Source organism: Colletes gigas, unplaced genomic scaffold, assembly GCF_013123115.1.
Source record: "Colletes gigas isolate AHSC1104 unplaced genomic scaffold, ASM1312311v1 Colletes_gigas_Sc00009, whole genome shotgun sequence".
Classification (NCBI taxonomy): domain Eukaryota; kingdom Metazoa; phylum Arthropoda; class Insecta; order Hymenoptera; family Colletidae; genus Colletes; species Colletes gigas.
Window position 1 is genome coordinate 9,406,246 of NW_025106638.1, and position 13,138 is coordinate 9,419,383.

At 33.0% G+C, this 13,138-nt stretch overlaps 1 protein-coding gene across 1 annotated transcript in view; it reads left to right on the plus strand.

The window, feature by feature from the left end:
* The first annotated feature begins 1,625 nt into the window (after positions 1-1,625).
* The window catches only part of LOC122397150 (chloride intracellular channel exc-4), a 57,616-nt gene continuing 46,103 nt past the window's right edge, over positions 1,626-13,138 (plus strand). Inside the window, exon 1 of the mRNA XM_043396082.1 lies at positions 1,626-1,850. Within this exon, the coding sequence (XP_043252017.1) occupies positions 1,782-1,850 (69 nt within the window). The 5' untranslated portion in view covers positions 1,626-1,781. The remainder of the gene's footprint in view (positions 1,851-13,138) is intronic.

The window sequence follows — 13,138 nt, forward strand, 5'->3', positions numbered from 1 at the left end:
AACATGGTACACGATCATAACTTCTAAATCGAGTAGAGGTGAAAATAACACGAAAATCAAGAATATCAATTTCCTGACCGAGTCTTCATTAAAAAGTTATTAAAGAATTCAATTAAAAAATTTCAAATCATACCAAAAAAATTATATTTAGTTATAGGTGACAATTACAAGCATTTTTGGTCAATAGACATACCCTCGAAATCCTAATCATTTTCGAGAAAAAAATTCGGGAAGATGTAAAACTTTTCGACAAAATTAAAAAATTTCAAATCTTTCTGGAAAAATTATTTTCGGTTACGGGGGTTAATTGCAATAATTTTCGGTGAATAGACACACCCCCGAAATTTTACGCATTTTCGAGAAAAAAATTCGGGAAGATGTAAAACTTTTCGACAAAATTAAAAAATTACAAATCGTTCTGGAAAAATTATTTTCGGTTGCAGGGGTCAAGTATAATTATTTTTGGTGAATAGACATACCTTCAAAATTCTTACCACTTTCGAGAAAAAAATTCGAGAAGGTGCGAAATTTTTCGACAAAATTAGAAAATTTCAAATCGTTCCAAAAAAAATTATTTTTGGTTGTTGGGGTCACTTATAATCATTTTTGGTGAATAGACACACCCCCGAAATCATGGCCACTTTCGAGAAAAAAAATTCCATACCGAAAATACGTTTTCTAGCCAGAAATGCTTCCTTAAAATATTATAAATTCTGAACGGATTGGAAGATTTTAATGTTTTAAAGGGCGAACAACGCGTATTTATGCGAAGAATATATAGAAATCGCAAAAATATTGGAAAAGTGGACCCTTGACTCTGCAAAATGAGAAAAACCCCATAAAAATGATACAATCTTCAAACGACCATAACTCCTACAGTAGTGAATATATTTGAATGAAACTTTTTTCTGAAGTAGAGCTCGTGGGTACCTACAATAAAGTATTAGCCAACTTTCTTGTAGGACGTCAAACAGAATTACTAAAAATCAAAAACGAATATTTAAGAAAAATTAATAGGGAGTAAGTAGGTGTTTAAATTTTGCGGCGATAAGAAAATTTCAAATCGTTCTGGAAAAATTATTTTTGGTCGCGGGGGTCAATTACAATCATTTTTGGTTATTGGACACACCTTCGAAGTCCTTCCCACTTTCGAGAAAAAAATTCGAGAATGTGTGAAATATTTCGACAAAATTACAAAATTTCAAATCGTTCTGGAAAAATTATTTTTGGTTATGGAGGTCAATCACAATATACAACATATATGTATAGTTCCGATAATAGAACATCTGTATAATTGAGAGATCAAATAATGGATGTTTCGATGACCGAGGTTTTCTTGTATTCAATAGTTCAATGGCGTACTAGTTATCTCGCAATATTCCCAGTGTCATTATTTAAAAAATTTCAAATTAAGTTTCATTTATTTTCAGTGTTTTAAGGACACGATGCTGGTTTCAAGCTTTGGTCAGCAGTGTCCACCATGTTAATCACGTTTTCGTTGAGTCGAGATCACAGGTTTAAATATTCCCGGGTCTAAAGAAAGTTTCCTACTATACCGACCGGGATCGGTGAAGATAAATTGCTAGTTCACCCACAGGTCGGCGCCATTGTCGTAAACGTGGCGCGACACGCGCTGCGTCAGTATTTCGCGAGCCTCCATCGTGTTCTGTTGGAGTTTATTGTTGAAGGAGAAAAACCGTGTTACGTTCCGATCGTGAGGCTACGGTGTACGACAAAAAGAGTGCCTTTTCTCCGTTAACTACGGAACAACGTACTGAAGGATGGCGGACGACAGCCACGAGAATGGCACCAGCAACGGGGATGTGCCCGAGATCGAGCTGATCATCAAGGTGAGTTTAAGCACGCGTGGAGAGCGAAGACGGAGGAAGGAGAAGGAGATAGGAGGAAAAAAGGCGATCGTTCTATCCACGATATGGGCGTGGAACGGACTGGACTGGTTTCTTCCTTGTACTCTCTTCTTTCTCTCGACGTGTCTTGTCCGTTTCGGTGATCGCGAGGGTCGCCGAAAGTAACCGGTGACAAAGGCGGGACACCCGTGCCGCGAATGCGTCGTATTCGTCGTCGAAAATAGAAAAGCTGCTCGGGTGACCATTTGCTCCCGACCGTTGGTTCGTAGCGTCCAGTTGTTTCCTCAGCTGTCTATTGTTTTCTTCTCTCGTTTTCGTGAGCTCGATCGATTCTCGTCGAAATCTCTGCGCGCGATAAAACGTTAACGGAGTACGCGATACGCGATGACGAACCAGCGATGTGTGGGAAGGAGCTTTTCGCATTCGTCGATGAGTAATTGGGAAGCACGAGAGACAGCGACGAGCACACGGAAACGTTTCTCACGAAAAAACGGACGTGACGCGAAGCATTGAGATACATAACGCAAGCAAACCGGGATCCTACGAGACGTTTTTTCTTATGTCATTGATCCCCCCCCTTAGAAGGAGTTAACCCTTGACTCTTATCTCGCGCGATACGTTCCTACGTTAATGCTTCTTTCCTTTCTCGGTCGAACGCTTGTCATCGTTCGATTCCGTAGCTCCACTCATGGTTGTCTCCTTTCCCGCGTAATTCGTCAAAAAATATACAGGGTGTTCGATCGATCGTGGGAAAAATTTTAACAGGAGATTTTAGAGGTTAAAGTAACACGAAAATTAAGAATTTTTTTCTAAAAAGTGGGTAGGATTTCGGGGGTAGGTCTATTCACCGAAAATTATTGTAATTGACCCCCACAACTGAAAATAATTTTTCCAGGACGATTTGAAATTTTTTAATTTTGTCGAAAAGTTTTACATTTTCCCGAATTTTTTTCTCGAAAGTGGGTAGGATTTCGAAGGTATGTCTAATGACCAAAAATGATTGTAATTGACCCCCGCAACCAAAAATAATTTTTCCAGAAGGATTTGAAATTTTTCAATTTTGTCGAAAAGTTTTACATCTTTCCGAATTTTTTTCTCGAAAATGCGTAAAATTTCGGGGGTGTGTCTATTCACCGAAAATTATTGTAATTGACCCCCACAACTGAAAATAATTTTTCCAGAAGGATTTGAAATTTTTTAATTTTGTCGAAAAGTTTTACATATTCCCGAATTTTTTTCTCGAAAGTGGGTAGGATTTCAAGGGTATGTGTATTCACCAAAAATTATTGTAATTGTGTCCCGCAACCGAAAATAATTTTTCCAGAAGGATTTGAAATTTTTTAATTTTGTCGAAAAGTTTTACATCTTCCCAAATTTTTTTCTCGAAAGTGCGTAGGATTTTGGGGTTACGTGTATTGGCCAAAAATGATTGCAATTGACACCCGCAACTAAACCTTATTTTTTCAAAACGATTTGAAATTTTTTTTGCTCGCGAAAAATTTAAGCACGTAGCCCCCTTGTCGATTTATGTTAAAAATTTGTTTTTCATTTTTAATAAATTTGTTTGTCGCTCTACAGAAAAGTTGTCTAATACTTTATTGTAGATATCCATGGGCTCTGATTAAGAAAAAAATTTAAATGAGATACCTTTACCATTGTAGGAGTTATGGCTGTTTGAATATTGGACGATTTTTATGGGGTGTTTCTCATTTTACGCGGTGAAGGCACAATTTTTCGAATATTTTTGAAATTTCCACGTATTCCTCCCCAAAATACGCGTTGTTTGCACTTTGAAACAGTAAAATCGCCCAATTCGTTCAGGAGTTATGATGTTTCAAAAATTCGCATAAAATTTCGGGAACCATTTCAGATTATATTTTCGGTAAAGAAGTTTTTTCTCGAAAGTGGGTAGGATTTTGGAGGTATGTCTATGCATACAAAATGATTGTAATTGACGCCTGTATATAAAAATAATTTTTCCGGAACGATTTGAAATTTTCTTTTCGCCGCAAAATTTAAACACCTACTTTACTCCCTATTAATTTTTCTTAAATATTCGTTTTTGATTTCTAGTAATTCTGTTTGACGTCCTACAAGAAAGTTGCCTAATACTTTATTGTAGGTACCCACGAGCTCTACTTCAGAAAAAAGTTTCATTCAAATATATTCACTACTGTAGGAGTTATGGCCGTTTGAAGATTGTATCATTTTTATGGGGTTTTTCTCATTTTGCAGAGTCAAGGGTCCACTTTTCCAATACTTTTGCGATTTCTATATATTCTTCACCTAAATACGCGTTGTTTGCCCTTTAAAACATTAAAATCTTCCAATCCGTTCAGAATTTATGATATTTCAAGGAAGCATTTCTGGCTAGAAATCGTATTTTCGGTATGGAATTTTTTTTCTCGAAAGTGGCCATGATTTCGGGGGTGTGTCTATTCACCAAAAATGATTATAAGTGACCCCAACAACCAAAAAGAATTTTTTTTGGAACGATTTGAAATTTTCTAATTTTGTCGAAAAATTTCGCACCTTCTCGAATTTTTTTCTCGAAAGTGGTAAGAATTTTGAAGGTATGTCTATTCACCAAAAATAATTATACTTGACCCCTGCAACCGAAAATAATTTTTCCAGGACGATTTGTAATTTTTTAATTTTGTCGAAAAGTTTTACATCTTTCCGAATTTTTTTCTCGAAAATGCGTAAAATTTCGGGGGTGTGTCTATTCACCGAAAATTATTGCAATTAACCCCCGTAACCGAGAATAATTTTTCCAGAAGAATTTCAAATTTTTTAATTTTGTCGAAAAGTTTTACATCTTCCCGAATTTTTTTCTCGAAAATGATTAGGATTTCGTGGGTATGTCTATTGACCAAAAATGCTTGTAATTGACACCTATAACTAAATATAATTTTTTTGGTATGATTTGAAATTTTTTAATTGAATTCTTTAATAACTTTTTAATGAAGACTCGGTCAGGAAATTGATATTCTTGATTTTCGTGTTATTTTGACCTCTACTCGATTTAAAAGTTATGATCGTGTACCATGTTAAGAGAAAGCTACTAACATGACAGTATTAAAAGAAACTACTTCAAATAAAAGTTATGCAAAAGCATTGTTAAAAGTATAATGAAACGGGTAAATAGATCAAATTTTTTATTACAGAAGTCTGAAATCTAACCACAAATTCGATTGAATTATTCTTACTTAAATAAAAATAAATTCATATTGTCACAATATTCACGACGGTTATTTATACAAATTATTATTTACCCGAGTTTCGCGAGTTTCAAATTTCAAAAATGGCGTTAAAAAGTTATGAACGTTTAAAGTTGCGCTCTTACTGAATTTTTTTCTCGATAGTGCGCAGGAATTTCTCTTGTCAAAATGATCAAAGTCACTAATCGAATAAAGTCTCGATATAATATTTCAATATATTTGTATTCCGAACGTGAGAATCTATAATTATTAAAACAAAATTCAATTAATTGATTGAAACGAAAGTTGAAAAGACAACAAAATTACAGGAAAAATATGGTGCTTATTACCGTAACCAAAATGGTGGTTACGAAGAACAGCAAATTATTTAGAAAATGTTACCTTGTTGGATCAACGCAAAACATTATTATACGTCAGTTCGAATTTGATAACAACAAAAATAGTGAAACAAGTGCATGTACCGATGAAGTTTTTAAAAATACTATGGGAGACATTTTGAATCGAGAAAAGGACAAATTGTATTCGCGACAACGAAAATGCATAATGTTCTTGAGAAAGAACTTGTATGTGTAATATGAAGCACAAAAAGAATACAACCCTTTGGCGTACTAATGTTTTTCTCTCCGAAATTTCTTGAGAAATTTAAGTCTAGGAAATGTATTATTATAAATCTTTATTGTAAATAAATTGCTTATTGATATTTGCTTATTATATTTCGAAATTGCGTATTAGTAGTCAGGTGCAAATATATAGGGTGTTCGGCCACTCCTGAGAAAAATTTTAACGGGAGATTCTAGAGGCCAAAATAGGACAAAAATCAAGAATACGAATTTGTTGATGGAGGCTCCGTTAAAACGTTATGAACGTTTAAAATTCCGCCAGTACTGAATTTTTTTCTCGACAATGCGCAGGATTTCGGGCGTATGTCTATTGACCAAAAACGATAGTAATTGACCACTGCAATTGAAAATAATTCTTCCGGAACGATTTGAAATTTTTTTTTTCGCCGAAAAATTTCAACACATACTCGAATTTTTTTCACGAAAGTGCGTAGGATTTCAGGGGTGTGTCTATTGACCAAAAGTAATTGCAATCGACCCCTGCAACTGAAAATAATTTTTCCAGAATGATTTGAAATTCTTCAATTTTCAGGGTAACAATTCAGTTATGGTCAGATATTGTATTTTCAGTAATGAATTTTTTTCTCAAAAATGGTTAGAATTTCTGGAGTATGTATATTCACCGAAAATGAAAAATTTTGGAGCTGTGTCTATTCATTAAAAATGATGGTAATCGACCCCTGCAAACCGAAAATAATTTTTCTAAAACGATTTGAAATTTTGTTCTTTCGTCGAAAATTTAGTCCCCGTCGATTTTGCTTAAAAATTCGTTTTTCATTTTTAATAATTTTGATTGATGCCGTATAGAAAAGTTGTCTAACACTTTTTTGTAGGTACCCATGAGCTCTACGCCAGAAAAAAGTTTCATTGAAATATGTTTATTATTGTAGGAGTTTAGGCCATTTGAAAATTGCACCACTTTTATGGGGTTAGGGAACAACTTTTCGAACATTCTTGGAATTTTTACATATCCTTGACCAAAACACGCGTTGTTTGTATTCTGAAACTTTAAAATTCTCCAATCCTTACAGAAGTTACGATATTTTAAAGATATGCATGAAATTTCGGGGAACCATTTTCAGGCCTCAGATTACATTTTCGGTAAGGAATTTTTTTCTCGAAAGTGGGTAGGATTTCGGGGGTATGTCTATTCACTAAAAATGATTATAATTGACCCCAGCAACCGATAATAATTTTTCTAGAACGATTGGAATTTTTTAATTTAATTTTTTAATAACTTTCTAACGAAACCTCTGTCAAGAAATTGATATTCTTGATTTTCGTCTTATTTTGGCCTCTAGAATCTCCCATTTAAATTTTTCCCCAAGAGTGGCCGAACACCCTGTATAAGCAATAATAAACACATCCACGAACAAACTTGTTAGTGTCTATGTACGTAAGTTACAATTTATAACAAATGTTAGCAACGAAATATGATATTCTATAAAAATATATAGAAAAAGAAGAAGAAATTACAGAATTAAAACTTCTTTTGAATTGTAATACCAGATAGAATACTATGGGGGCTATGATTCATTTATGAGCAAGGAATTCAATTGAAAAAAATATCAGCTGAAATAAATTTAGATTACATGAAGAATGATCCACGCAATGAATATATTAAAATTTGTCAAATCCTATTAATAACATTGGAGCGTATAAGAATTTAGCATCAATCCCGGAGATAAATTCCAAACTTTAACAAAAGAATTTCATATTTTTGAGCTCACTGGAAAAAGAACACCTTATCTACAATAATTTATTTCTAGCTACAGATTTTATCATAAAAAAGAAAACCAGTATTAGACGTATTATGCTTTTTAAAATACTATTTTAAAACAAATAAATAATGTTTTATTTTGTAAAATTTTTGTATTAAATAAGTAAATTCATTAATTTTATTTTCATGGTTTTGATAAATCTTATCAATATTACGTCAAAAATATAAATTTTGGAATATTTTACTAATGAAAAAATTATCGAGAAATATAATCAGATTTTCCATTCCAATTTCCATTCTCGATTCGCCCATTTCTGGCAATTTCTAACATATCAAACTAATTTGAATGATATATAGAAATGATCAATTTTTAAAATAAATATTTTATTATTTTATCAAGCAGCAAATGATCAATTTCGTATCATAAATATATTTTTAATATCAAGCATGTTTAACACAACACGATAACGAATACGATAATATCGAAATCAAAAACTAAATTATAAAATGCAATTTAATTACACAACTGTTTGAAACTTCGATCGTTTTCCCCGAAATGTAATGTTCTACATTGCAAGAATGTTTCTAGGATAAAAATGCATATAACATTTACTAAATGAAGTAAAATTTCTTTAAAGACACTTGTAAATAGTAATTTAGTAAAAAATAAACGCTTTGTTCTCTATGTATACTATTCGCCCGCTAATACTACGTATCTAAATATACCGTAAAAAATCCACCTGTATATTTACTGATTATGACAACGGAATGATAACAAAAGTGTTTACAAGAAATATTCTCAGCAAGCATCGTATTCTAGATTCATCGCGATCGACCAACAATGTGATAAGATTATACTTCTAACGGCTTTAGCTCGATTAGGAGCGATACAGATGAAACGGATCGAGCTAAACCGTTGCATTAGCGAAAGTTTAATCGACGAACTTGCAATTGGATAATCGAAGGAAGTCTGTTTCCCTTTAAGGAGTCACTTCCCAGGAAATGAGGAAACTCATAGCGAAAGAGCTGAACTGAATCAACTTTATCGTCGAATCAATCGCAGCGATTCTATAATGATTATTTTTATCGAGAGAAAAAGTGTACTTTTACCGATATCTATCACCCTACGTCAGACATATTGTTTGAAGTTACGTCTTATTCAAGTATTAATCAATTTCACAATCATCGATTCTAATAACAATTTTCTTACGAAACTCTTCGAATTACTATTTTCTAAATTTAATTTTAGTCCGTTGAATAGCACAATTATATTTTTTTATTGCCAGGAAGAACCACGAAGAGTGTGGCGATTCTTCGACAACCATAAATTCAATTCATAGTTTCTCATCAGTAACGAAAGTATTTTATTTATTAACTAGCATGCCCTGTCTCAGCTTCGTCCGACCTTGTGCAAAAGCAATTAGTGACCAGACGATCGTCCTGACATATACAACCGCGATAATGCAATTCTCTCGCGAGAAAGCGCTCGAGAAGCTTCGCCACCTGGCGGTGACATCGCAGTACTGCTACGGGCGAGGTATCGCGCGGGCCGAATAAGCGCATGCGCGCGCAAGTAGACTGTCGTACACAGGGGTCACGTGGTCTGCCAAACAGTCGTACACATGAAATCTTTGCATATAAATTGCATGTTAATAACGCGCTTCTGAGACATGCTACATAGCCTATGTCCGTCCTAGAGTATGCAGGAATAACGTGTCAAAATTTGAGGAAGATCGGTTCAATAGGTCTTGAGTTTTGCGCGAACATAAAAATCTCTCTTTATATAATAGTATAGATTCTTACACAAGATAGAATTGGCAGCCAAAACCAAGGCACACTTATTCGACTGTCGCGCCGCATACCGTACAAAAACGAAAACATAAAAACATAAGAGCTCACGAATTTTTTTTTTTGAATGGCGCTAAATTTTGAACATTCCAACATCAATAAATACTCATTTCATTGAAAATGTTATTATAGGTGGTAAACTTGAATATAAAATTGTAATTAAAGTTATCACGAATGAATGATATCGAGATATATGTGTTTTCAGAATGTTTTGTCGAGTTTGTTAAACACGGTATTACTATTCGCGACGAAGTCGTGAAACTTTCCAGCATTTGCTTCTTTATCCTTCGCTCGGCTATGTATAAATGGTTCTAATCTTGTTAAATTAATATACGGTCCGTGCAAATGCGTCGTCGTCGTCGTAACCGACTCGTTCATATGCAAGGTATTCGGCACAACCCTGGGAAAAATTGTAATGGAAGATTCTAGAGACCAAAATAAAAAGAAAATCAAGAATATCAATTTTTATATTGATGCTTTGTTAAAAAGTTATTAACGTTTAAAGTTCCTCCAGTTCTGAATTTTTTTCTCGAAAGTGGGTAGGATTTTGAGGGTATGTCTAATAACCAAAAATGATTGTAATTTACCCCCGCAAACGAAAATAATTTTTCCAAAACGATTTGAAATTTTTTAATTTTGTCGAAAAATTCAGTACCTTCTCAAATTTTTTTCTCGAAAGTGGGTAGGATTTTGAGGGTATGTCTATTCACCAAAAATGACTGTGATTGACCTCCATAACCAAAAATAATTTTTCCAGAACGATTTGAAATTTTGTAATTTTGTCGATATATTTCACACCTTCTCGAATTTTTTTCTCGAAAGTGGGTAGGATTTCGAAGGTATGTCTATTCACCAAAAATAATTGTAATTGACCTCTGCGACCGAAAATAATTTTTCCAGAACGATTTGAAATTTTCTTTTCGCCGCAAAATTTAAACACCTACTTACTCCCTATTAATTTTTCTTAAATATTCGTTTTTGATTTTTAGTAATTCTGTTTGACGTCCTACAAGAAAGTTGCCTAATACTTTATTGTAGGTACCCACGAGCTCTACTTCAGAAAAAAGTTTCATTCAAATATATTCACTACTGTAGGAGTTATGGCCGTTTGAAGATTGTACCATTTTTATGGGGTTTTTCTCATTTTGCAGAGTCAAGGGTCCACTTTTCGAATATTTTTGCGATTTCTATATATTCTTCACCTAAATACGCGTTGTTTGCCCTTTAAAACATTAAAATCTTCCAATCCGTTCAGAATTTATGATATTTTAAGGAAGCATTTCTGGCTAGAAATCGTATTTTCGGTAAGGAATTTTTTTTCTCGAAAGTGGCCATGATTTTGGGGGTGTGTCTATTCACCAAAAATGATTATAAGTGACCCCAACAACCAAAAAGAATTTTTTTAGAACAATTTGAGATTTTTTAATTTTGTCGAAAAATTTCACACCTTCTCGAATTTTTTTCTCGAAAGTGGGTAGGATTTTGAGGGTAGGTCTATTAACCAAAAATTATTGTAATTGACCTCCATAACCGAAAATAATTTTTCCAGAACGATTTGAAATTTTTGAATTTTGTCGAAAAATTTCACACCTTCTCGAATTTTTTTCTCGAAAGTGGTAAGGATTTTGAAGGTATGTCTATTCACCAAAAATAATTGTAATTGACCTCTGCGACCAAAAATGATTTTTTTAGACGATTTGAAATTTTTTAATTTTGTCCAAATATTTCACACCTTTTCGAATTTTTTTCTGGAAATTTATTTTCGATTGCTGGGGATATTTACAATCATTTTTGGTGAATAGACCTACTCCAGAAATCTTACTCACTCTCTAGAAAAAAATTCTTTAATTAGAAGTACGTTAATATTTAAAAATTTGTTGAAAGTATTTATAAATTAAATGACAGAGAAATTTCGAGGTCGTATAAGTAGGCTACAATTAAATTTTAGTTACTCAAACTATTATTTAATCATTCTTGAACTAATCAATTTTATTAAAAATGAAAATATATATTTATTTTTATATTCAAGTTGGTTAAGATATTTTAATACGTATAGGTGTCATTACAATAAAAGTAAACTTTCAGATATAGTTTTATTTTTACCGTTTAAAAAATCTTTTAAATACTTGAATATCATATACATACGCATACATATAAAATATTAGCGTTTCTACGGTTTGAATCTATTCACATTAAATTGTATGAACTTTTAGAAACATTAACATCAATAAATAATAATATAGGTTTTAAATATATTTAATAGATTTTCGTTGTTATATAGTTGAAAATTGAAAAAATATATAATTTGATAAAATAAAAAAAAGATGTGTTTTGAACGGGGCGCGAACTAGAGTCAAAAAGTTACCAGCTTATCCACAGTCGAGTACCTTACTCACTGCACCACCACATCTCTTAAAAATACTGCTAAAACTTTTAAATATAACGCGCATAGCACTTTTAATTTGGTGACTTATTTTTGTTTTTCTATTCTATGCACCGTTCTATTCAACATAGAATTGTTTAAAACCATAGAATATAGTTATCCATTAAGGAGAATACAACAATTCAAAATATAACCTGCTTTTTCACGCGAAAAATGCTGAAAAAATCGGTTTTTGATTTTTGCTACTACGACACACCCTGCCAAAAAATCTGAAAAAATTCAAGGACATAACCAATGACAATACGCATTTACAGTAATTATATAAATCTAGTGTCTCGAAAGCTTCCATACGAAATCGGTATTTTTCTGCGTTTTTAATTTTTCACGCCTAGGATTTGGAATCGAAAAATCTGAAAAAATTCAGGGAGATAACCAATGACAATACGCATTTACAGTAATTATATAAATCTAGTGTCTCGAAAGCTTCCATACGAAATCGGTATTTTTCTGCGTTTTTAATTTTTCACGCCTAGGATTTGGAATCAAAAAATCTGAAAAAATTCAGGGAGATAACCAATGACAATACGCATTTACAGTAATTATAGAAATCTAGTGTCTCGAAAGCTTCCATACGAAATCGGTATTTTTCTGCGTTTTTAATTTTTCACGCCTAGGATTTGGAATCGAAAAATCTGAAAAAATTCAGGGAGATAACCAATGACAATACGCATTTACAGTAATTATATAAATCTAGTGTCTCGAAAGCTTCGATACGAAATCGGTATTTTTCTGCGTTTTTAATTTTTCACGCCTAGGATTTGGAATCAAAAAATCTGAAAAAATTCAGGGAGATAACCAATGACAATATGCATTTACAGTAATTATATAAATCTGGTGTCTCGAAAGCTTCCATACGAAATCGGTATTTTTCTGCGTTTTTAATTTTTCACGCCTAGGATTTGGAATCGAAAAATCGGAAAAAATTCTCAAACACGTATCTCAATGACCACAATGCACCAAATTTTTTTCATAATTTTCGTACTCGATTAAATAGGGGAAATAGGCACAAATTCGCTAATCCGAATTTTCCCCAATAACTACCCTTCCGAACAAGATGGAGGGTTGAAATTTGGCACAGAATGTTTTTTTCTGATGCTCTATCGATGGGTCCATCGTTTGTCAAATTTGATTTATGTTAGATTGCATTTTGCTTAAGACTGGTTTACGCGCAGATTATTGACCTTCTAAGAATCATCGATTTCACTCATTGCAACGGTTCATTCGCATGCGTGACCCGAACCAACCGATGGTAAGACGTACATACGTACTACATATTTAAATACATCGTCAGTATCCTCATTATGTTGTGCCCATATATGAATATTATATTATTCGAATAATAATATTCAAAGTAATCACATACCTATAAAATACTCAAATATTAAATGATTTTAGACAATTATCGTTTAAAATCAGAG